Raw genomic sequence first — 25,378 nt, forward strand, 5'->3', positions numbered from 1 at the left:
TTTCAATGGCAATAAATTTAACAAGGAGTTACCCAAAAATTTTACTGAAGAAGACTTTTGTAGGACTTATCATAAGGATCATTGCATCTCTTGAAAGTTTCTTTTAAGACATTGGCTGAAAGCTGTACATAAAAAAAACGTCTTTTTTCATCTTTCAAGGGCAATTACTCCTACAAAGAGTCGTCTGACAACTTTGATCCCTGGAGACTTTTGTAGGCCTTAAAATAAGAATCATTTCAGCAATTGAAAGAATTTAGCTAAACCTAATGGTTATGGAAATATAATAAGTGAAAAAAAAAACAGAATTGAAGTAATTACTTTGTGGCTCTGTGTTCCTCACCTTTCTTTATATGGTATGGCACCTTGTGGTACAATTTCAAATAATAATCAAGGGAACCAAGCTTATAGCAGTAATCAAAAGAATGTAATCCACGGACAAAGACCAGACATGGAAAACGGACATACACAACAAGGAACATGAAGAAACTAAAATCACACATACAAAGTAACAAAAGCAAATGAGCAACTCAGACTCCACTAAAAACTGGGAGCGTGGACCAGGTGCACCGGTAAGGTAAGCGTCCATTGCTTTTCTAGAAACACCCGCCTAGTTGCTAATAAAAAATCCAGTCCAGGGTAGACAAACGAGGAAAGGAAAACTATGACACGTTGAATAAATTAGTTATCATGTCACAGATGGATACACCATTACGATCCATGAGTTCATAATGACGACCATAAAACTTCTGTAGTGATGACTTCAATCAATCTTGTAGCAACATAACTCTGTTCCAGAAGCCTATTTGTTAGCATTCCAGTGCAATACAAAAAGTCTGCGTAGTTTTGGCAAGCTCTGGCATATCATATGAGTTGTGAGATGTGATCCATTAACTTTTACTCAATTTATTGTCAGGACAAAAGGAAAACGTTTTTGGCCCCTAATTTATAAAAGGTTCAAGTCTAACCATATATCCAATATCATAAACATATCTATGCTTTTCCTGGATTTGGATAGTTAAATTCTATAAAATCCTCATTTTTTTTCCTTAATTCTAAACTGGTTGGGACAATACCCTCAAATTAAATATCATGATTTGGAACCTTGCCATATTTTATACACATCAACTAACTGATTTTCAAGTTATTGTGCAAAAACCAATTGTCTACAGACAATGTCACAGTGATATACCATATGAAATTTTTGCAGTCCTATAAATACAGGACAGTTGGAAACAACCTAACTGGTCCTGCCCTGGTTCTAAAACTAAAATTAACCTGAATATAACAAATCAACCTTTCCTAAATCATAATAATAATACAAGAAAACTTGTGGTTTTTACTTCTTTAATCTTGATATTTTGCATATGTACAAAATAAAAACAAAATTAACACCAGGCAGTAACAAACATTACAAAAGGCCACATAGAATTCATTTTCAAGTTCTCTTACTAGAGTAATGTATTATTATTAACAAAGAATATTAGTGCCATTACAGAGTGATATCTCCATTCAACATGTTAAATTATGAAGATTTCTCTTTGCAAGCATCTGACAGTAATCTACAAATGATACCTAACCTTCCTGTCAATCTCTCTATCCTTGTATCCTGACAGTCCTCATAAACCATTAAACAGATTTCAATGAATCTAAAGGTTAGGCATGAAATGCAGACACATACAAAGCCTATTCATAGATTCTAGAATTTGACTCCACAAGGAAAAATGATTGGGTAAAACCTAAATCACAACAAAAGCAAGGAAAATGTTTTGCCTCATACTTCCTAGGGCTGAGGATCAAGAATTAGGTTCCATGTAGCCTCCTGATAATATAATAAATCTTAAATCTTGATTAACATAGAGTATTACTCTTTAGAGTACAGAATAAGTAAATGCCTTGTTAAAGATATGGTGCAATAAAATTACTCATCAAAAGCCGCATTCTTGAGGTATTTTCATATTTTTGTTATGACAAAAACTTTATTCTCTTTATGATTCGGTATTTTTAATTTTTTTTCTGACAAAAACACTCCATTTGATATGTACAGTAAAATCTGTCTAAACTGTACCCTTTTCATACTAGCAGATGTTTGGTTTAATCAGGTTAATACTATGAGAGTATTACTGTTCATTGGGTACCAATATTTGTGGATTTCATGTGTTTGGTAAACCATGAAATTGGTTCCCAACAAAAAGGAAATTTTCCATTTGTTTGTATGATAGAGTTGTCAAATCAACTAATTCAAGAATCCACAATTAATCATATTCCCCTATACCACAAAAATTGGTACCCATGAACAAAGGTACTTTCACATTAAAACTGACATAGTTATCTGGTTATAACATGTTTCTGGTTTATTCAGAGTTTCATTTAGGTAGGTCTCCTCGCATAAATTTCCACTAAGTAGACCTACCAATATATTATGTTGTTTCACATAAAGAAAAAAAAAAACCTTTTTATAGAAATCTTCAAATAAAAATAGGACATTAATGGAACATTAAGTGATACCCTGCCAAGTAATGGTGAAAAAAGGGGGACGGCAAAATGTTCAAAATAGACTAACTCAAAAACTACATTTTGAATTTTGTTGAAAAATTAACTTAACATAACAATTATTTTAATAACTGGCATTTGTTGATTACTTCTCTAAGAGTTCATGCTGTCTTATCTAAGACCAGCTGTTTATTCAATAACCCAAGAGTCCCTCTGGTTATCTGTTAATAGGTCAAGTCAGGGATACATCATCAGTTTGCAGTTTCTTGTCGAGTTAGCAGGTCATCATAACTACCGATAGTATTTTTCTTTCAATTTCTATATTTTTTCATTGGATACTTGTCATTGAATGGCCTAACTTGAAAAGTACATTTTTTTAAATTTGAAGAAAAATGAACTTATCCTTTATTTTATGATACTTAACAACTGTGCAAAAATTTTAAAAAATCATTGATGCATTCTCAGGTTGTCACTGGAGACCATTGAAATTGGACAGACAGAAGACTCTACAATAAGATCTTCCTAATAACGCAACAGACCACAGGACTATTTCAAAACCATTGATTAATTTAATAAAATATTATACAACCCATAATTCAATAATTCATTGGCAGTGTGTGTCATCATACAGATCAAACATCTATAGGCCAACTTAAAAACTCTGACCAGAGCATTTATTGTTTGTTATATAGGTTTTTGTATTTTAAACCTAAGTGGCCTCACTGTCCTTTGAAATACAAAGCAGCATATACTTTAAGAACTGTATAATAAAGTTACCCTTATTTTAACTGTTGATGAAGGCCCTTGTCCTACTAATACCAATATGTAAATTTGTCTGACCAGTTGTAGTCCTACCTTGGACCATCATCACAGGCAATTAAGCAACAAATACTGACTGACAGGTTATAGGTTGTTTTGTTTAAAATAAATCCTGCAGGGTCAATCCAATTTCACCAAATGTCAGACATACATCAAAGTTCAATTGCAGATAATCAGCTTAAGCCCAACATTGACAATAAGAAATTTTCTTCTTAAAAATTGACCTATGACTACTTTCCTCAAAACATTGGTTATGGGCTATAGCTGAAGAATTCTTTTGGTAAGATTTCACAGTAGAAGATTTTCAAAGTATCTTTAGTATCTATATAAAATACATATCATGGTGTTACCATACTTTAAACTAACTATCAGCTGTTAATTCTCTCCGTGTTTATAATTATCGGGGAGTCACTATTCTTCCTGGATGGTTCTGACGACACAGGAAAAATTTCATTATCATAACTAAAACTGACAGTGTCACCTCTGACGTTGATCAAACATTGTGCCTGTAAAAATAGATTTGTTTTAATACACATGTACTACTGATATACTGTACTTGATGGTTGAGATGTATTTAAAGTGCTGTTAAAAAACCTTTTGCCAGTAACATGACCTAAAACACAATCAGAAATAACAGAAATTCACATCAATGGCTTAATCTAAATAAGACAACTCTGTACAGTACAAACTGCCTATAACTCCATTTCATTTTTTTTAACAGTAAAAAAATCTAGGCTCATTTCAGATATGAATACTAGATAGACGTATCAGGGTCTGTCTATTTTGGACAATTACCTGGTTTTTTTTAGGATTACACATCAGAGCACACTGTGTCATTCTATATTGGACAACTACCTGGTTTTTGTGAGGAATACACATCTGAACACACTGTGTCATTCTATATTGGACAATTACCTGGTTTTTGTGAGGACTACACATCTGAACACACTGTGTCATTCTATATTGGACAATTACCTGATTTTTATGAGGATTACACATCAGAACACAATGTGTCATTCTATATTGGACAATTACCTGGTTTTTATGAGGACTACACATCAGAACACACTGTGTCATTCTATATTGGACAATTACCTGGTTTTTGTGATGATTACACATCAGAACACACTGTGTCATTCTATAAGCCACTAAACCATTTCCACCAAGCCCAGAAACAGTGGCTCTAACATTGGATAAAACCTCAGCAATAAATGTCTGCATAAACCCACCTAAACCACCTATCTGAAAAAAAGTAATACAGTTAATTATTGTGAGAGTTCTTTTATTGGTAGGTACCACTGTGTGTGGTTAAAGAAAAAAAGCACCAGTTTGTAGATTCTTGACCTTGTGGATTTGATATCATACAAAGGAATGGGAAATTTCTTTTTTGTTGGAACCAAATTTCATAGTTTAACCAACCTGAGAAAATTTTGAAAACTGATACTCCACGCACAATAATACCTTCACAGAATATACAAATGTTTGTAAAGCATGTTGAGCGTGTCCAAGAAAACTCATTCTACTTGTATTTACCATTTCTAGTTTATTTCTTCTTCTTTTAAACAGAAAGTTCCAAGCTGGCAAAAATTATTTCCAACTTTTTTATGCAAAGGATATTTATAGGACTGTTATTTACAATTAATATTTTAGACATTCATTAAAGACTAAATGTGCAGTGTATATATCACTATATTCATGTTTTTTTTAAAATGTGTATACAAATGTATTAACTTTTAACTAACATTACTGACAGGATACATCTAACGCATAGTCATCTGTACAAAATGTTTATTTTCATTTTTATAAACATACTTCTCTAAGTGCTCCAGTTTCCCTGATAAAGAAAAAGTTATAATGCCCTAGATATCTTTCTATCCTTGCTCCCTGAATGTATGACAGTGGAGTCAATTCAACCCCGATCCTGTGCTTAGGAAATACCTAAAAACATCAACAAAACTCATTCACTTAACATTATACAGTATATGGTTTTTATGTAATATTCAGACAAATGTACAACATACTTACAATTATAAATGCTGATATCCTATCTAATTATGAAATAACATAAAGGTTTCTTTACTATCACAATGTGAACCACAATTTATACATCTATTTCAAACAAAAGTGCCCAATTATGAATTTATCACCATAATCAATACAAAATTATTCTGAACACTGTAATGCATGAAACTGCACACATTGTCATAATAGAAATACATTGTACAAGAAGATGACATTTGCCAGTAATAGAGCAAACATTTGATTTCTATGGGGGGCTGGGATCAAATTTTCAAATTTAATCCTAGCCCCATAAAAATAAAATGGTAGTTCCCTAACCTACAATGTATGCCCAATCCATGTAAAACCTCACACCAAATTTGAAATCAACCCATGCATTGGGAGCCAGGGTAAATAGTGACAGACTTCAGATGAAGGATGGACAGATAGACAGACAAGGTGATTCCAATACACCACCCACTCATTGAGTGGAGGTATAATAAAAAAAAAAGTTGTAATTACCTAAAACCCTAAAAAAGCTTTTACAATAAACAACAGATATTAAAAACCTAGAAAATATGAGGTACATTTACTGGGCTTTAAAGTGCATGTGAACTATTAATGATGCTATACTTACATGTGGAAATAGTCGGCTATGGTCAGACTTCAGCTGTTTTGGTCCTGTTTAAAGCATAAAAAAAGTCCTAAAAATTCTTATTTCTAAGTATTGAAAATTCAACTTTAAAAAAATGGTTTATGTGATAAAATGTCAATTTTATGGTATAACTAGCTTAAATACGTTTTACACTGAAACTAAAACTTTCTTTGCATTGCATTGTTTTAATTATAAGCTGCTGAGCTTGTTTATTCTTTGTATTACATGTAGTAGTATTGATGCTTATACAATGCTGAAATGAAATTTGAATGTAGCAGACCTACCTCGACTGGATCCCTGTATACTGAGTGATGAAGTATCAGATAGCTCCTCCATTTGGAACATCATATCATCATGATCACTTCCCTTACTGGTCTCACTAGTAGCTAATCAAATATAAATATGATTGCTATTTAATATATATTTGACTTTTCATCTAGCTAAGTTATTAAAAAACAAGAGGCTCCCAGGAGCCTGAATTGCTCACCTTGTTAAAGTTTGTCTTTCAAGGGAAATAAATTTAACAAGATGTCCAACAATTTTGACTCAAGAAGACTTTGGTAGGACTTATCATAAGGATCATTTCAGCAATTGAAAGTTTCTTTCTATCTATTATAAATTTCAAGATATTGGCTAAAAACTGTACCAAAAAAAAAAAAAAAAAAAAAAAAAATCATCTTTCAAGGGCAATAATTCTTACAAGGAGTTGCCTGACAACTTTAATCCTTGAAGACCTTTGATGGCGTTATAACAAAGGATCATTTCAGCAATTGAAAGAGTTTGGCTAAACCTAACGGTTTTGAGATATATGCAAAAAACTACTGTCTGACCCCTATGTTCTATTTTTAGTAATGGGGGCCATGTTTTTTGATGGATCAAAAATCCCGACATCAATTCTATGCAGGATACCCCAAGGAACATTTATACCAAGTTTGGTTCTAATCAGTCAAGTAGTTGCAGGGGAGAAGAGTTTTGTACAATTGTTTACAACGACGACAGACAACAACGATGGACGATGATGATGATGTACGCCAAGTGATGGCAACAGCTCAGATGGCCTTTGGCCAGGTGAGTTAACTAGAGGCTCACGAGAGCCTGAATCACTCACCTGGTTAACCATTTGCTTTTTTTGAAAAACTTGAGGAATGAAACAGTTAAAATCAAGTGAATTGTCAAATGCAGGAAACGCTTTCAATAGTATTTTTATGACCTGAACCAAAATTTTGCAAAAGGCAACAATTTTTAAATTATTTTCAAAGAACTGTCTTCCATCCCCCTATTTTCCATTTTTAGTAGATGAAGCCATATCTATTCACAGATTAAAATTCACAACAGTTATTTTGTGCACAATACACTAAAGGACAAATATGCCTATTTTCATTAAATGATCAATTGATGGTTTTAGAGGAGAAGATTTTCAAAGTTGTACATGTGAAAAACAACCATAAAAACTGTATTAGGGGCCGTAACTCCCACATCAGTTGACAAATGGTTTTGAAAATTTCAGAATAGGTCCATCTCATGATGCTGAATGATATCATCCCATGCCAGAATTTCACAGGCAACGGTTTTTTTAGGTTATTTGCAATTCAGACCCCTATGTTCTATTTTCAGTTACAGCGGCCATGTTTCTTTTTCATGGATCAAAAATCCCAAAGGTCATTTTGTGCAAAACACCCTAAGAAGCAATCATACCAAGTTTACATCCTGCTGGTCAAGTAGTTTCAGATAAGAAGATTTTTAATAATTTGTCCATGACAATGCCTACGACGGACACCAAGTGATGGCATAAGCTCACTTGGCCTTTGGCCAGGTGAGCTAAAAATGATACACAGGGGCAGCTTCATGCAACCACAGAGGTTGAACCCTGAACAGTAAGGGCAAATATGGTCACACCATTCAAGATAGATACAGCTTTGAATTGCAATTGCAATTAAATTTGACATAGGCTAAGAATTTGACAAGAATCAAAGTGGCCCCTTTGTGGCCCTCAAATTAGTCACAACTTCTAAAATCAATCCAAACCTTCCATCAAGGGTTTGGCTGTTTTTGGTACAATTTTAAGAGATTTATTTACTTATGTGCTATAGCTTAATTTAATGATTTTGTATTTGTGAACAGTATATAATTGTTAGTAGTCATGTATCACCGTACATGATTCATTTGTGGGATATGTATATGATAAAAAGTTAGTTTTATCAATTTCAGAGCTTGAACTTGTAATTTAAGTTATAAGCTCTCAGGTGACCGTCTATGGTTATTTAGACAATCAGTAGATTTTGTTGGAGGGTGAGGCGTTCCAACAAATCCTTCCAACAGATCTACTGACTCTCTAAATAATTATAGATGGTTACAGGAGCTTATAACATTTTTGTATGATTTCGCTTACCTATATTATGGAGAAATAAATTAATCTTTGCAGGAAACTATATTTCTTCAAAGTTTATTTGGAAATTATTTGGTAGTTACTAGGTAAAATCTATTTTTGTCTTGGTGTTCAGGTCAAATGTAAACACTGGCCATTGATGTGTTTGAATTATCTTTGTCAGGACATTCAGGTCAAATTGTTTGAAAGTTCTATATTAGTCTCAATGTCAATCTCATTGGTGGATGGATTTTCCTTTTATGGACATTTGCATATTGTTCATTGAGATATTTTCATCAATGGCAGATAGATTTTCTGTGTATCATACTCATTTGCATATTGCTGCTTCGGTTATTTGGAACAATGGTTTTATCCAATCACGAATGGTCAATACAATGCAAAATCGTACAATTTGTATGTTACCCCTTTACAGTATATAAGTAGTCTGCTATATCCTTATTACTCAGAAATACTTGAAATAAAGACATTTCAGTTCATACCATCATAATATTGGAATGTTATAGAGTCAATGTTCAGAATATCACAAACAATTTATTTTCTTTTGCATCCACATGTAGTGTTATTTTTGCCAACTCCATATTCCTTATGAAAGTGATTTCCAAAGCAATATTTTATTTATTATTTTTCCTAGTTTTGTGAAAAATACTCAGTTGCTGTTTCCTACTTACTTGTTTTTAAAAGGTTGTTTTTGCCAACAATGGGTAGGTCTATACTGGAAGAATTCCTGGTAGAAACTTCACTAAGTCCAACACATATCCCGGTCAGACTTATCTGTAAAGTAAAGGTAAGTAGACCATCAGAATGAGGTTAGTCATTAATTAAGGGACAAAAACTATACTTACAAAACTACACTGACAAAACTAGACTGACAAAACAGAATAAACATTATAAATAACACAAATTAACTATACGAGTACATACAGAAACTAAAGAATAAATGAGCACATAAACTGGGAGTATGGACCAGGTACACTGGTAGGGTAAGCATATACCAGTATCCTCTGCTTTTCTAGAAATACCCACCAAGTCGCTCATGAGAATTAATACCAGTTTTAAACGAAAGATGAAACTACAGCATCACAAATAAATTTGTTCTCAGGGTGAAGATGGCTACACCATAATGATCAATAAGTTTATGGTGTTGACTGCAAACCCTTTACAGTGATGACTTTACTTTTGTGGCAACATAATTTTATTACATTAGCTTATTTGTAAGAAGTTTCATATACAATTTACAAAATCCGTGTGGCTTCACATATGTGCTGTACACAGAAAAAATTACAACATATATTTTTCATATGTTTTGAAAACACCTGAAAAATATATGTTTATGACAAACAATTTAATTCATTTAAAAAGGTACTGGCATATAAAAATAAAATGGTAATAATATATCTTTCATAGGACTTAATGTATGATAAGGTATGGTTTTCATATAATTTAGGAAAAAAAATTTGCTTCCATGTAATTTTATAGGCACATAAACGTAAATTTCCATATTGGTCTAAAACATATGTTTCCATATGTTATAAAACATGGATTTTTCCTGTGTAAGACAAATCATGACATTGTGAAAAATGTAGACAGATTATTTCATGTAGAACATTCAATGCTGAATATTTCCTTTTTAGTACCAAAACCTTTAACAGTATAATATAAGCAATGACCTAAAAACGATACTTGCTGAAACAAGTCACTATAGCTAAAAAGTTTAATTTTGATTGTAAATATAAAAGTACTAATCATATTTATACTGCAGATATTAATATGCTATACATGTGTTTCAAGAAGTAAACTCTCATTAGCAGCATTACAATCAAATACATAGGAAGAATTTCAAAGTTCTAAATCCAATAAGATATCTGTAGGTGGTGGCTCACTAGTAATACTCCCGCTTCCAGTCACAATATATTGAAAATAAACTAAGTCCTAGGTAAACAGGAGGTTCTTGACAAATTTGTCCAAATATGGATCCATCATATGGCATACACACAGCAAGAAAGTTAAAATTTAAAGCTGCTGATATGAGTAGTTGATGAGAAAAGTGTGACAGAAATTTCAACTTTCAAAAATATAGAGTAAAAAAATAAACTAAGTCCTTGGTAATCAGAAAGTTGTTGTCGAAATTTTTATGAAAATGTCTCTCAACAAGATGTACAGAAAGAATGTGATGAAATTTCATGCCAATGTGACCAGTAGCTGCTGAGACAACCTTGATAGAAAAAAAACACAGAAAATGTAAAAAAAAAATATCCCCCTCTCCCCCGGAGCAGGAATATAAAAATAATTGTCTACAAGAAGTACTCAAAACCTAAATTATCAAAATAGGAACCCAAATCAATCACAGAGAGATTCTACCATGTGCAAACAATTAAAGAAGCCTTAGTAATTTAGAGTTTTGGAAATTTGTGATACTGCAAATTAGTTAAATGATAAATGATATAATTCTGGGTAAGACAAGTCTGACCACTGGGCTGGTGAATACCCTTAGGGACATCTGATACACTTAATGGTAATATCAATAAAAACAGAATACATTACCTGTATTTCATTTTCCTCAGGAAGATCAACATTAAAGTCTAGATTACACACACAACATGGAGCCATCTTTCTCAACTTAAAACATATTTTCTGAAATAGAATAATTTTGTAGAACATCATGATTTTTGACTACAATATGTACTAGGAAATGAAATGATGGGAGAAGATGGAACAAGAGTTTTCAGTCATTCAATTTTTTATATTACTACTGAGTGGTTCTCAGATGGCAATAGTATTTGACAAAGAAGGGAACATCTAATAAAACAATTATAATTTCTATGAAGTAACACATATGTTCATTAGATTGTTAACAAATTATTGATAATGCACTTTATTCTATTCCTTTTTTCATCAAGAGAAACCATAAAATCATTTCAAACAATTAATTTTGAGACTCATAAACTCACTTTTATAAGATTTTCAAACATATCTGATAAAGCACTGTTACTGGTGATAGCTGGATTAAATTCTCTCCTAAACACTTGTGTGAACATCTAAAGTTGTAAAAAAAAATGTTCATTAGTCATGGGGAGAGATACATGTATAAACTCTTTAGAACTTAGTTGTTCTTTTTTCCTGTTTTATTTAAAAATATATTTGTATCATTATAAGGTAGCTGGAATTATATTAAATCCATGTCACAGCAGATTTTTTTCAGACACCACCAATGGCATGGGTGATAAAAGATACAAAAAATACAAAAAATACCAAAAAAAACTCAAACAAATGACTGTTTTTGGTCTCCATATGCTGTATATTTACATTACTATAGTCCTTTTTATAACTGTGTATTTAAAAAAAAATATTCATTTATCTTCCTTGCAAATCAACCAAATCATAATTATCTCTTGTGAAGTGTCAATTTCATATACAATCTATTATAAAATTTGTCTCAAAAGTGAATTTAAAGACGATGGACAAAGTCTAGGACATCACTAATCACTTCTAATGTATACCTTATTTTATATGTTAAAAAATTATTTTCAGAAGTTTTACTGTGAATTCCAAGGAAAAATGATGTTGTAAAGGTGCATATATATACATGTACCATTACAAAGCTTGGAAATAAGACTTTCAAAATAATTATACGAATGGTACAATAATCTTAGAAGTTTTTCACAAATTTTTAAAATTTTCTACTATAAACTGACAGCATTGATTTCTCCTACAAAATGGAAATGATTCATGGACATTCATCCCTTCTTTAAAGCTTATTTTCTATGCTTGCATAATTTATTTTTCCTATAAAATATAAATTTTCTACCTGTAAATTACAGATCATGTTTTGGTGTGTAGTTCCTGGTATTTTCTGTGTATTACACATCTGGAACCATTCTGGTAAGACAGAATCCTTCAGTAATGATGCTATGTTCTGGTCCTTAGTATCATCAACCTAATAATGAAATACACATTAAAACTAAAAATACTGTGAGCAAGCTCAAAAATAAAATTTCCTCCACTTCAAATAATGATAAATATTAAAACCTTAGGTTGCATTATCTGTCTATGGAGTACTTCAACAATAATTATATTACTTCATGCACACCTACATATGGTGCACAACATTCCTACAGAATTTCATCAAAATCCCTTGAGCACTTTACAAAGAGTTGCACTTTATACAAGAAATATGTACAGATGATATACCCTATAAAATTTTCTTCTAGGGGTATAAATACTTGTAATTCACAAAGCATTATGTACATAATGTCAAAGTGATTCAAATTCTATCATTTTACTTTGTAATTCATCAATTTTCAGTTGTAGCTTTGAAACTTGTGAACTTGATCTTGTACAGTGTTGACATGTAACTCATAAACATGACAAATGGTACCTTGTAAAGCTCTTTTAACTACTCACAATCAATAATCAAGAAATATAAATAAAAATTCATAATTTCATCAACGAGTTAAATGAAACTAAGAGTGTATCATACACATCTACATAAGTAATCCTAATTTTCTAAATGTGTAAACTGTTTTTTGGTAAAAAAAAAAATGTATCATGATAACAGTTGACTCTGTGCACCGGTTCTACTTAAATGTGTAAATAGTGCAAATTGTGCTAATAACTAATGAAAAATTACGAGCAGGTCTTTGTTATTCGCTGAAAAGAACAAATAATAAATGATAAACATGTGTTACAAGAATAAAAGTTAGTACATATATATGAATACTGATTCTTATGGTGGAAAGATATAAAAAAACACTGAATTACCATCACAGTATAAATACAAACCTCTAGTATGAATGTATCTTTGTTCCCTGTAGATATCTCCAGATCAGATACATCATCTTCACTATCATCAGTCAGCTGACTTCTAGGACTTGTCTGACCTGTGTCCTGCAAAAATAAAATATTCACTCTTAACTTCTTACCAAAGTACCTTCGTAAAAAATGAAAAATATATCCAATACATTGGCACACACTGAAGAAATTACATATGTGAACCATCTACTACTAACCATACAACCTTACCGTGACTTAACAGCATTAAGACATAGAGAGTCAATCTGGTCATCTAAGATACTGGTACCTCTAAATAATAATTTTTCCAAGTAAATACAGTTCATAACTCTTGAAAGGTATACAAAACAAAGAGGAACCCCCACATCTATGGTGTGAGGGTTTCCTCATCGTTCATTGAAGACCAATGCTGGCCTAAAGCAGACATTTTCATTCCGCTAGGATTGTAGTCTCTTTTATATATTCACCATACCTATTCTCATTATATCATACATCATAAAAAAACTTTGACTTTTCATGGCCCTACAGATGCTGTTGTAGTTTGAAAATATTCTAAAACAAAAGTGTGACAGATTAGGGACATGAGTTTCACATGAGGCAAAAGTACTTTGATTATTGATTCCATAGGCCTTCTTGCTTTTCTTTTTCACAAGCAAATTTGGCTGTAGCTTGAACCATATCATTTGATACAATATATGGGACCATTCAGGACCACATATATACACATAGGACACTCCACACAAAATATTAGGGCAGCAAGTGTGATTCAATTTTCTGATTGTCTCTAAACCAAGAGTAAATACATAAACATGTCCTGCACAATAACAAAATAATCCTTGTAACTTGTATTTAGATCACTCTAAAAATTCTCTTGAGTGTATAAAGTTGATTTTATCCATCTTTTTGTCAAGCATTCCAAAGATTATGAGTAGTTAATGAAACTGATATTCATGAAACCCATTAGAATATCCATTGGAATTTAGTGTCTGCCTGGTATTACTATTTTGTCCAACTCAGATCAAAGTTCATAAGGAATATTTGGCAATATACTCCAGAACTGTCTAGCAGAGATATAAAAAAGTTAATACCTTTAAACCTTTAAAATTAGGAAATGTCAAATGCAGGATTTAATAAGCATGTCAAAATTATCTAACCTAACTACTTCAAACCATAAAATACTTGTTTTATTAACTATCAAAAAAGAAAAAAAAGTATTCAGGTTTTCTAAATCAATGCCTTTAATTACCTTAAAAGAAGAATTTTTAATGATTTGCTACAGGTATTTGTTTTTTTTAAATGATGTCCAGTCATGTAATTTTTACAGAGTTATATTAATATTGAATATTTACATGGATTCAAGGGAAATTGTCTTTATGCCCTCAAAGCACTTTAAGGTGTGATTTATGCAAATAAATTACAGCAAATATCTTTATTAGAAATGATGTATATACACTGACATCTGTTAGTAACAAATATCAAATATGAATGACTGAAAAATTCTTCCATGATATGGGTTAAAGCTGCATACTTTACATCACTAAATTCTCTCCTAGGAAGTGAAGGAGTTAAAACATGCTTGTAGACCACAGGGATCACATTTCATTACTTCTCAAGTTTACCCAATAAAAAATAGATAATGGGGAATTAAGGATCAACATTTATCGATCTGTTACATGAACAACTTTAGCGTCACGACTTTTGACTCGAAACAGCATAACATATTGGTCATATAGCTGAATCATTAGAAGATTCTAGGCCCTTGATATATTAATCTTTCATCTTTTTAGGGTCTTCCAACAGACTGTATTACAATGGGAGGCTGCAATGGTATCATTGTCACCTACAACAACTAAAACTTAGTTCTATGCCTGAGGACCCATTAATTACTGACTCAGATTAAATATACCAATTAACATTAATGATGGTATCAGGGTTTTTATGTGGTTAGTTGTATTTCATACAGTTATGATTTTTCAGGACATTTTGGGGACATTTCTTGAAAAAAAACAAACTATAAGAACTTATTTCAGAATTAAAGGACTAAAACTGTTTCATACATTGCACGTGCAGACTGCTGGAATATGTTCCATACAACATACATATAAACCTAGACAGATATTAGTAAGCAGACATGTTAGTTATACCTAAGAACATAATTTTATATCCTTTCATACTAATGTCAACCAAATTTAAATTATTTTTTAAGGCTGAAGGAAATTAACAACAGGATTGAAGACAACTATATATGTTATATACACAGTATATGAGAGAAATAATTCAAAAATATATTTTCTAGAATATATTGTCAATAAAAATGTACAAGATGGGAAGAACAAGCCTATGGTCTAAATGTTACTAAGAGAAAATTTAAAAGTAGGAAAATTTTCATTCAAACAAATTCTTATTTTTATAATCTAATGTAATACATGTACGTGTATTGCTTAAATACAGACAGATCCACCTAAAATCACCTTGTACAATGTTTATCCTCAGGACAAACTCAATGTGACCATGATGAACTATGTCAAATTATAAAATCTCATCCACACCCAAAACATGCATCTGACTCGAGGATGACATCATATGACAAAATATCAAAGGACAGATTGACTAAATCTTCAACAATAACCTGCATCCAAATACAATTCAATAGTTGCAAAAATTTTGCATTTAATATTTCCTCCAGTTTATAAATTACATTCATGATGACATCATCTTATCCTGTAGGGATCAGATTATGCTTTTCAGAAGTATTCTGCTTGTTACCCTCCTCATGTACCTTTAGGGTTTTAAGAACTAAGGGATTTTTTTTGAAGAATTAAATTGCGAGAGAAAATAACTAGTATTTAGAGATCAATTATGTGAAACACTATCTTCTACAAACATCAATTCATATCAATGATTTATGAAGTTAGACTTCATTTTCTATGATTTTTATTTATACAGATTTAGATGGGATCTTCATTAAAAGAAAATCAGATTTTCGGTTGATCAAGGTGTTGTTTGAATTTGGAATTATTTATAATTAGGAAAATGACAAAAAATAAATTTGTAAAACTAACCCTTACTAAGGGGGTTAGTCATGCCGGCATGGTTAAGGGGTAGGGTTAGTAGGATAACAAAAGTCAAAGAACTTACTAACCCCTCTAAGTCATGATGTCATGACTAACACCCTTAGTAGGGGTCAGTTTTATAAATAATTATTTCACTTATTTTCTTAAATCCAAAATACCTGTAATTCAAAACTCAAATACCTTGTTTTTTAGAATTAAATTCTATGAAATAAATACAGTGAGACCTATTTAAATCAAATCATTTCTAGTTTGACAGGTGTTAGGTTTATAAAGGTTCAAAATACACTTATAAATAAAGGGAGTTTACTAAGTGTCTGGTTTAGACAGGCTATCACATTATTCACAGTTCAGTTTAGACAGATTTCACTGAATACTTTGAATTAGACAATATTATCTTATTATTTCTATTTTCTTTCTAGAAAATTCTACATGTTAACACCATACAGACTAATATCCACACAAAAATGTATCATTTGGATGTTGTGACAGTACATGATACCTTGGAGCTATGACAACATCATCTAAAGATTAATGGTTTATTGAAGCAAACACCTCAGAGAAAAATCGTAATACAAAGGTGTGTTAACATTCTAACTCAGTATCCAGGTATGTAAAGTCTTGTTACACCTTACAGGTAAAAATTTAGCTACTGAGACAGTGAAACAGAACTTTCTAGTTTATGGAAATATTTGAATTTATACGACTTTTAGGGACTAAATATTTCAATCTGAAAAACAGGACTTTGGATTTAAAACAGGTATTTGGATGGTTGAAGTGATTTTAAGTGGTATTATTTTTTTATTTCGAGCATTAATTCAGCAATAAGTTTTTATTGGATAATAGTGTTTGAAATTTTAATGACAAAACCTCTCAAAAGAATATATCAACAGTGAAGTGATTTTTTTGTGATAAAACAATATGATTATTTCTTTCTTGATTTCAGAAATTCAATAGAATATAACTTTGACTCAACATGGCATCAGAAAAAACCACACCGAAAGTGGATATATTTGCCATAAGGGAGCGTGAGTATAATTAATACTTATTATTATTTATTCTTCTTCAAGTACATATTAAATTTACTTATATTTGTGTGTTTCTCTCATTAATACTTGTGTAGAAATTAAATTAAAAATATTCCTCTATGTGATACTGAATGTATGCACTGTTTGTCTTTCTTCCTTTTTAACTTTATATAACTAGTATCCCAATAAAAAATTTCTAATAAGCAAAAGTCATTTTCAGCTATAACATTCACGTAGTTTGCATAAGAAAAAAACAAATGCTGAACAGTGGTGAAATTCAAATCATTCTGGGCAGAACCACTGAGATTGGAGGCAATGTAAAGTGTATAAGAAATTACTTTGATTTGTGGCGAATTTAACTTATTTGGTAATCTCTGACAAAAACAAAGCACAATAAAACTAACAGATGAATTATGAGGAATAAAGTGGAATGAAGTCTTCAATATCACTTTTTGTTCATAACATGATAAACACCTTACCAAAATGCAAAAATACTAAATGGGTACCCCTCTATGTAACAAACAGAAGGAATGAATGAATTAATGAAGCCAATATGTTTTAGTATTTTGAATTTTGTGATGCTGCATATTTTGGTAAATGATTTATGATGTAATTGTGATAGGTCTGACTACTGGACTGGTGAGTATCCTCGGGAACTTCTGCCTTCGCCCCTCACCAAGGAAAATTACTGGTACTAGGAGCCCAAGACACTAATATCTGAATTATTTAAAACAAGAAAATCTCTCTAAATGCTATACAGGATTTACCATGACAATAACTGTAAGTCGGTCAACCATTTAATGATATAGCGGCTTATTTGAAAAGTTAATGTCTTAAATACCATTAATATCCTCCAGCAAAGAGATTAGTAATCCAGACAATAACTAAACCTGATATAAACTTGATAAACTGGGTGGCAACAGATTTTATAGTTCAAGTGACAAAAAATAATTTTTGAAAATAAATTGGCATCCTGTAACCACAACTGTCTAGACCATCTTTGAAATTTTAAGCTTTCTACATCTAATGATAAACTACGTGTAAAATACAATTTATCATATAGAAACTTTCATGTTTTCAAAACTTCATTACAAGAGTGGTTTTAAATATTGCAGAATATAAGTTCTATTTTAATTTATCAACAATTCTATTTTATAGACTGTATAAGAAATTCTATCTAGAAATTCAACAAAAGGGATAGAGAATGTTTACACTTCACTGTATTATGCCCCTTTGATAGTATTTAACAATAATATAGAAAATAACACTGTATTGACTTGATACAAAAACAATGAACGGATAAGGCCTAGAAGCATTTGCCAAGCATTCTTTTTTTCAATTCATGCCAATTTTGTTTTAATTTCTAGTCAGTATACTGTTAATCTCTTTATACTGCTATCTCGATCATTTCTTAAATCAAGTTTCATTTTTATACTTGTTTATTACATTTCTCATTTAGTAGTGGCCCCATATTTTTTTACTCTACGATAAACAGGTAGTTCATACAAGGGTAGAAAAGTAGTTGGAACCAAAATGTTATATACTGTCAGTGACAGTAAATCATCAATATACCTGGTATATACTGTCGACACATTGCTGTTGTTGAAATAGAACGATTGCAGTACAAAATTTTTATGCACCATTATTCTTTAAAAAGAACCATCTTCGCATAATTAAAATTATATTCATTCATCATTGATGATTTTTTTTTCTTTAACATTTAACCAAGTAAAGCCTATCAACCTTCCTTTGTAAACAACATATAATAATTATGCTTCATATACATCTTCAACCCTTGAATGACTGAAAAGGAGTTGTCTTTACAAAATAAGTACACATACAGGCAAATAAATAATCAAACAGACAGACAGACATATAACTATAAATTCTCATTTAATAATTCCATTGAAAAGGAATGGCAATGTCTAACCCTATAGAAGATCATATGACACTACAGTTCTGGGCTGCCTTACAGAGAAAGGATGCTGGAGCTGTCAGAAATTTAATTAACGATGGCATAGATGTTAATTTACCTGACAGAGTAAGTTTACTATTTATCACCAAGCTTAACATTTTTTTCTGTCAGTTTATATGACACAATGAAAATGAAAACTTTGACAAATTAATTTGGTCAAACAGTTCCTGTGTTCATTACAGATATCACAGAAATCCATGAGGTTAAAAGTCATACAGCTACATGTCTTACATAGTTGGTGCAGCTAAAACTAGCAAAGACTGAAGATATTCTTTATTATAATATTTTTTTGGCTCACAACTATAAACTATAGTATGGATATTGTTTCAGGAAGCCTTCCTTCAAATAATACTTCTGTCAATGATTTGATTTTAAGAAAACATACTAACAGCACATACAATAACAACCATCACCAGATGAACTTCTTCAGGTAATAAACTTGACAACTGACTTACACTCAAATACCTATGGAATGAATGTTACAAGTGATTTTCTCAACTAAGTGGAAGATGCTATAATTTAGGTGACTTCAGAATAGATCACTAAAACATGTCATCTCTACAACCTGCAGTCATACATTCCTATATATCTTTAAAATATCTATTTCAAGAATGGAATGACACCAATACTGATGGCATCCTATGTAGACAGTACAGATATTGTGGTGGCATTGCTGAGGTCTGGATCTTCTGTCAACTCTGTTAATAATGTAAGTAGCAGGAATGCTGTCAGGGAAGGGGAGGGACAGTCTACATACACAGTACAGATATTTTACAAGTGGCACCCACGTAGGCTAGATCTGCTGTCAATATCATTTTTTTCATTTCTCTGTCAATGTAATTTGACCATAAGTATTCCTGTTACAGATAAACAAAATTTACTTTCATTTCATGTAAAAATACAAGTAGTAGCTTATACTTTATATAGTCAACACATGGAAATAACATGAGAATACATCAAGCAGGTGAATATTAACATGAGAATACATCAAGCAGGTGAATATTAACAAGAGAATACATCAAGCAGGTGAATATTAACATGAGAATACATCAAGCAGGTGAATATTAACATGAGAATACATCAAGCAGGTGAATATTAACATGAGAATACAACAAGCAGGTGAATATTAACATGAGAATACAACAAGCAGGTGAATATTAACATGAGAATACATCAAGCAGGTGAATATTATAAACTTGATCTATTATGATCAATAACTTTGATATCAGTATCACCACTCGGTTAAAAAATACCAACTTAATACAAGTCTGAGAAGTAGTAAGGCAAAGAGGTAGAGTCAATAAATTCAATAACCATTACAGTTTGTTCATAATTCAAAATAGGCATTAAGTCTCACACTTTTAGCACAAGCCTCCTGATACTTCATGAAAAATTCAACAATCCCACACTTTCATGACCATATCAAAGTGGGATGTATAGTGGCATTATCAGATAATTCTCTCCCATCTTATTCTAAATGTTCAGCTTAAAACTGTAACAGATAACTTTAATTCTTGTCAAAACATGCCGTGATAACAAAAACTTGGCTAATCTCTCCCTTTGACAAAAGTTTGAGAGGGGGATCTCCCATTTTAAAATTTTTGAACATTACAACCTATGACAACAATATGATCGAAGAGAAGTTTTATGAATACTAACCATATTTTGTATTCCAGGGTAGACAAGCAGCATTGTGTTTTACAAATACAGACTTCGTCATTTTTTTCTTTATATTCCAGGCTGGACAAACAGCTTTGTGTTTAGCAGCCAAAAATGGAAACTTAGAAATTGTCAGAGAGTTATTACGACACAACTGCAAGGTCAATGCTATGTCAAAGGTCTGTTAACTACAAATATGTCAATGGCATGTCCTGCCTTGTATCAAGATAAAATACCCCCAAAAATTGAAAGTGCTCCCTTAATCATAAATGAATTTAATTTGTAGATTTGAGATTTTAATTCTTGAAAAACATAACATATGGTGGGTTATTATGATAGTTATTAAATTTTGCAATTTAAAGCAAAAAATTTTGCTTTTCTAATTTTGGGGGATTGCTTAGCAATACACTAATTACTAATTAATAAGTCCAGAAAAAATATTTTTTGGATATTATTTGGGTGTTTTTAGGTAGACTGATATATGATCAAAATGTAAGAATATTTAAATCAGTATTTGAATATATAAGGAAATCCAAACGGTTTCTCATTTTGTAATCATAAGTCCCAAAAACACACCTTCAACATTTGACCCATTTGTACATATTTCTTGGTCGTTCCCTCCATGGGACTCGAACTCGTACCGCTGTGACATCAAATAGTGGTCTAGGGCACTGGACTTAGTGCAGACAGTGTTGCCATAGATGTCACAGTGGTACGAAATTTGAGTCCCACGGAGGGAATGACCAAAAAATATGTTTTAACTACAGACTACTAAAACACACCAGTTATGGTATTCGCCTACTTGTTAGTATTTTTATTTTAATTTAACATGATTACAGTCATTAATTTAACTCTTTGGCTGGAGGAAGGACAATGTAACTATTGTCTGAAAGCTGCAAGAAAGGAGATATATGTCTATTGTCAGAAGGTTCCTGGGAAAGTACAAGTGCTTAAATCATATAAATTCAAATGTTTTTCTTTCTGACAAATGAACAGTCAAAATTATTTGTTTTGGATTAGCTGTTTTATTTTTAGGTCATTGTTTTATTTCCCTGATGTAAGTAATCGTGTGGAAATCCCTCACCCCAAAAATATCCCCTTTGACCAACTTCTGTGAAAATTTTTCTAGACTTAAATAGCTACTAACCATTACCCAGAGTTTGAAAAATAGAGTTGGCATCCAGGTGAGAAGCTTAAATTATTATTTTGAACTGACAGGTAAAAAAACATTTTTTTCATATTTCTATGAGATAACAGATGAATTTTGTAATTCAACCATTAACATGTTTCTTATAAAATGAGATGATATTTGTTTAGTTTAGTGGAATGACAGCTTTACATGAAGCATCACAAAAAGGACATCACAGGATTGTACAAGCACTTCTAGACCATGGTGCGGATGTTAATGCGCTAGACAAGGTAGGGTCATTCATGAAATTCTTTTTTTCATTTTGGACTTTCACACCCTTTCAAATGACACCTAAAATGGTATGGGGCTGCAGATGGTGTTAAATTTTGCAGAGTATTTTTGTTAAAGTTTGCCTTTTTTCTCAGTGCATCCTTATTCTTTAACCTGATATGATATGCTTCAAAGGTCTTACAAAACCAATACACAACATCATAAACCTATGATGATTTTATTTCGTACATTAAAGAGAAGTTTTTACAATTTTACAGACATCACAATAGAATTTTGAACCACAATGGGCCTCATTTTATCCAACACATAGCCTGCATTTTTTATTGATATGAAGAAACTACTTTTATAATAAAAAAACATCCAGGTTTGGGGTACAATAAGGCAACATCAATGGCCAGTGTGTGGTAAATCAATGATAAAATTATGTGGCCAGTAATTTAAATTTTGGAATTTTCGTATTAAGAGAAGCGTAGAATCAATTAAAAAAAACTTTGAAGCATTTAAAAAATATTGCACAAAATTTCTTATGGCATAAGGCATAAGTTGAAGAATATATCCACAATATTTTTTCCAAGGAAGGCATATCCATAGTTCCAACAAGGTCAATACAAATAGAAAACATTTCCCAAGTTGAGTACAAACCAGTTCTTAAAACAAAACTGGTAAATAACAGACACATGTATAAAAACTATTTAAGTAAAATTTCTGTTTTTCTATACTATTTTCATTAATTAGAAAAATTACTACTGGGTATTTTGATTTTTCTAAACATGTTTCAGATAAACAAGAATGCTGAATTCTATGCATCAAACCAAGAAACAAAAGATGCTTTCAAGTCATACAAGCTACGATTTCCTGAAAGAGTGATTGATATGAAATTTGAGGAAAGCAGTTCTACTGGTGATTCAGAGCTCGATGAAATTCTTAAAAAATATTCTGGAGATACATCAGAGAAAGATAAAAAAGCATTTGATACAGCTGAAAAAAATCTGGATGAAATTTTCACACCTTTCAAATTTGACAAAGTTTATCCAAAATCAGAACCAAAGGAATATGTGTTTAACTTTGAAAAAGAAGTTGCCAAGCAACCACCAATCAAAAACGGCATAGCTGAAATCAAACCCCCTGTTGTAGAGGCTGAAAAATCAGAGTCAACTGATTCAACAAAAACAAAGCCAGAACAAAAGGACCTGTCTTCAGAAACCTTTAAAAAGCATAAGGAAAGGATGAAAATGAATGTATTTGAGAGGTTGACCCAGAAGTAAAATGGCTGACAGAAACTGCTTCATAGCCAATTCTATAAATATCTAAATTTGTAAAGCAAATTACAGCAGAAAGGTCTCTTTGAGAACAAAATAAAAACAAATTATGAATGACTATTAGGCATGACTTGCTGTCATTATTCAATCATGTTTTTATTAAAGCATTTGTTCTTTAAAATTTTTAGATCAAGTATCACAAAATTGTGAATGGTGATGAACTTTAATGCTAATTGTAAATGTTCCAGGGGAATGAATATTTTTAATGTAGAAATTTTGCATTGCATAAATAAATTTTTCAATAAATATGTAGGTTTTTTTGTGGCCCAAATAAAAACACATTCAAAGCATTGTTCAAATCCTCAATAATAAATATAAGAAATTAGAACACATACAATCATTTGGATAAAACAATAAGTTCATGGAACTTCTGAGCACAAACCTTTAGAGGAAAACAAACCACTGGCAAACATATACTGATAGCCTTGAAGAAGTAAGTGTAAAAGAGCAGTGTGTTTTTTTTTTTTTAGCAAAATTGAACAAAAACTACCAAATGATAGCCAAGAACCCCCTTATTGTAATTTTCTGGATGGTAACCATTTATTTCTAAATAAATTTCTGAATCTGTTCCGGAATAGCAAAACCTTGATTAACTTTTTAATTGCATAAGTACTGTAAATGTACTAATTTTTGCAGTGTCTGCGGTGGACAGAAAACTGCAAAAAATGGTACACACGAAATTGATTTTTAACATCAAATAATGCTATCGGTAACCTTTTTTTTGAAACTGTGAATATGTTCACTTGACAGAATCCGCGACAATTAGCATCCGCGACAATTAGCATCCACGACAATTAATACATTTACAGTATGTTATAATACCATCCTATTCATTGATATAGAATCACAAACTACATCAAGAAATAATTTACCTACCAAATTACCAATGTCATGAAATTCTTTGTTTCTCTGTACTGTTTCTACAATCCTTCTCTGTAGATCTGTTAGCTGGTTACACTCCCTATCTGATGTTACCTAAAATGGTACAATATAAAAAAGAGGCTCCATAAAGTTCATTTTAAATTGGACAGATATAATTGGTGATAGTCGACTAGAAACTTTAAACACTGGGCCTGATATGACATGATCAAAATAAAAATAATAAGTACTAAATAGGAACTAATAGAAACGTGTATCATTTAAACTTGAAAACTTACAACATCTTAATTAGAATGTCTTATCTCATTCAGATGTGAATGATTTAACAAGTATTGTTTATCCAAAACAAGTCTATGACTCAGTTTTGTTGGCAGACCCAATAAATACATCTACTAGTACTTACTGGTCCCGACACTTTTGGTATTGGAGGAGGGGGTAGAGCTGACAGGAATACAGCAGTAGCAGTCTGAAAAGATAAAATACACATATTTAAAGGTACTGAAAATATTCATACTTATAAGTATGAAAATCTCAAAGATCTCTAAGTCTATGTACTGTATAGTCGCTAGTTTTGTCCATGTGCCAAAATGTCATGTTTGCTCCATAGAAAAGTGGTCAATAAAAGTGACACCTTGAAATGTAGGTCACTGAGAAATATTTCAACTTAGACCTACATCTAGTACCTTCCAAACAAAGCAAGCATTTAACCTTAGCGCAAATTACAAACATGTATGGAATGAGTTTGAATCAAGTGTCTGTGTCTGTAAGATTCAGGAAGTGGGTGAAACATTGTATGAAATGACTCCCTACTTTGACAGTGTATTTAGACTAAAGCATTTGTACTATCAGAATTAGGAAATTAAGACAACATTTTCCATATCAATTTCATAA

At 31.5% G+C, this 25,378-nt stretch overlaps 2 protein-coding genes across 15 annotated transcripts in view; one reads left to right on the forward strand and one right to left on the reverse strand.

Moving 5' to 3' along the window:
* Positions 1–1,327: 1,327 nt before the first annotated feature.
* The window catches only part of LOC148609277 (C2 domain-containing protein 5-like), a 71,163-nt gene continuing 47,112 nt past the window's right edge, over positions 1,328–25,378 (reverse strand). For all 12 annotated transcript variants that reach the window (XM_088542742.1, XM_088542738.1, XM_088542733.1 and 9 more), the window contains 12 exons: positions 24,891–24,953; positions 24,485–24,583; positions 13,128–13,232; positions 12,154–12,282; positions 11,297–11,383; positions 10,890–10,979; positions 9,017–9,119; positions 6,247–6,348; positions 5,945–5,988; positions 5,122–5,247; positions 4,405–4,551; positions 1,328–3,815 (listed from right to left, as the gene is read on the reverse strand). In XM_088542742.1, coding sequence (XP_088398868.1) covers positions 3,678–3,815; positions 4,405–4,551; positions 5,122–5,247; positions 5,945–5,988; positions 6,247–6,348; positions 9,017–9,119; positions 10,890–10,979; positions 11,297–11,383; positions 12,154–12,282; positions 13,128–13,232; positions 24,485–24,583; positions 24,891–24,953 — 1,233 coding nt within the window. In that variant the 3' untranslated portion in view covers positions 1,328–3,677. The remainder of the gene's footprint in view (positions 3,816–4,404; positions 4,552–5,121; positions 5,248–5,944; positions 5,989–6,246; positions 6,349–9,016; positions 9,120–10,889; positions 10,980–11,296; positions 11,384–12,153; positions 12,283–13,127; positions 13,233–24,484; positions 24,584–24,890; positions 24,954–25,378) is intronic.
* On the forward strand, positions 16,743–23,854 carry LOC148609278 (uncharacterized). Of its 3 annotated transcripts, none has more exons than XM_088542747.1 (7): positions 16,743–16,816; positions 17,154–17,235; positions 19,149–19,276; positions 19,821–19,919; positions 20,950–21,048; positions 22,187–22,288; positions 23,069–23,854. In XM_088542747.1, exons 2-7 carry the CDS (start codon positions 17,184–17,186, stop codon positions 23,552–23,554), a joined length of 966 nt encoding a protein of 321 aa, XP_088398873.1. In that variant the 5' UTR covers positions 16,743–16,816; positions 17,154–17,183; the 3' UTR covers positions 23,555–23,854. The 3 variants fall into 3 exon arrangements, with proteins under 3 accessions (XP_088398873.1, XP_088398874.1, XP_088398871.1); XM_088542748.1 differs by having other exon boundaries at positions 16,810–16,844; XM_088542745.1 differs by lacking the exon at positions 16,743–16,816 and adding an exon at positions 16,840–16,967.

This window comes from Perna viridis, chromosome 8, assembly GCF_037379345.1.
Source record: "Perna viridis isolate PV_CMFRI_1.1 ecotype Kerala chromosome 8, ASM3737934v1, whole genome shotgun sequence".
In the NCBI taxonomy this organism is placed as follows: domain Eukaryota; kingdom Metazoa; phylum Mollusca; class Bivalvia; order Mytilida; family Mytilidae; genus Perna; species Perna viridis.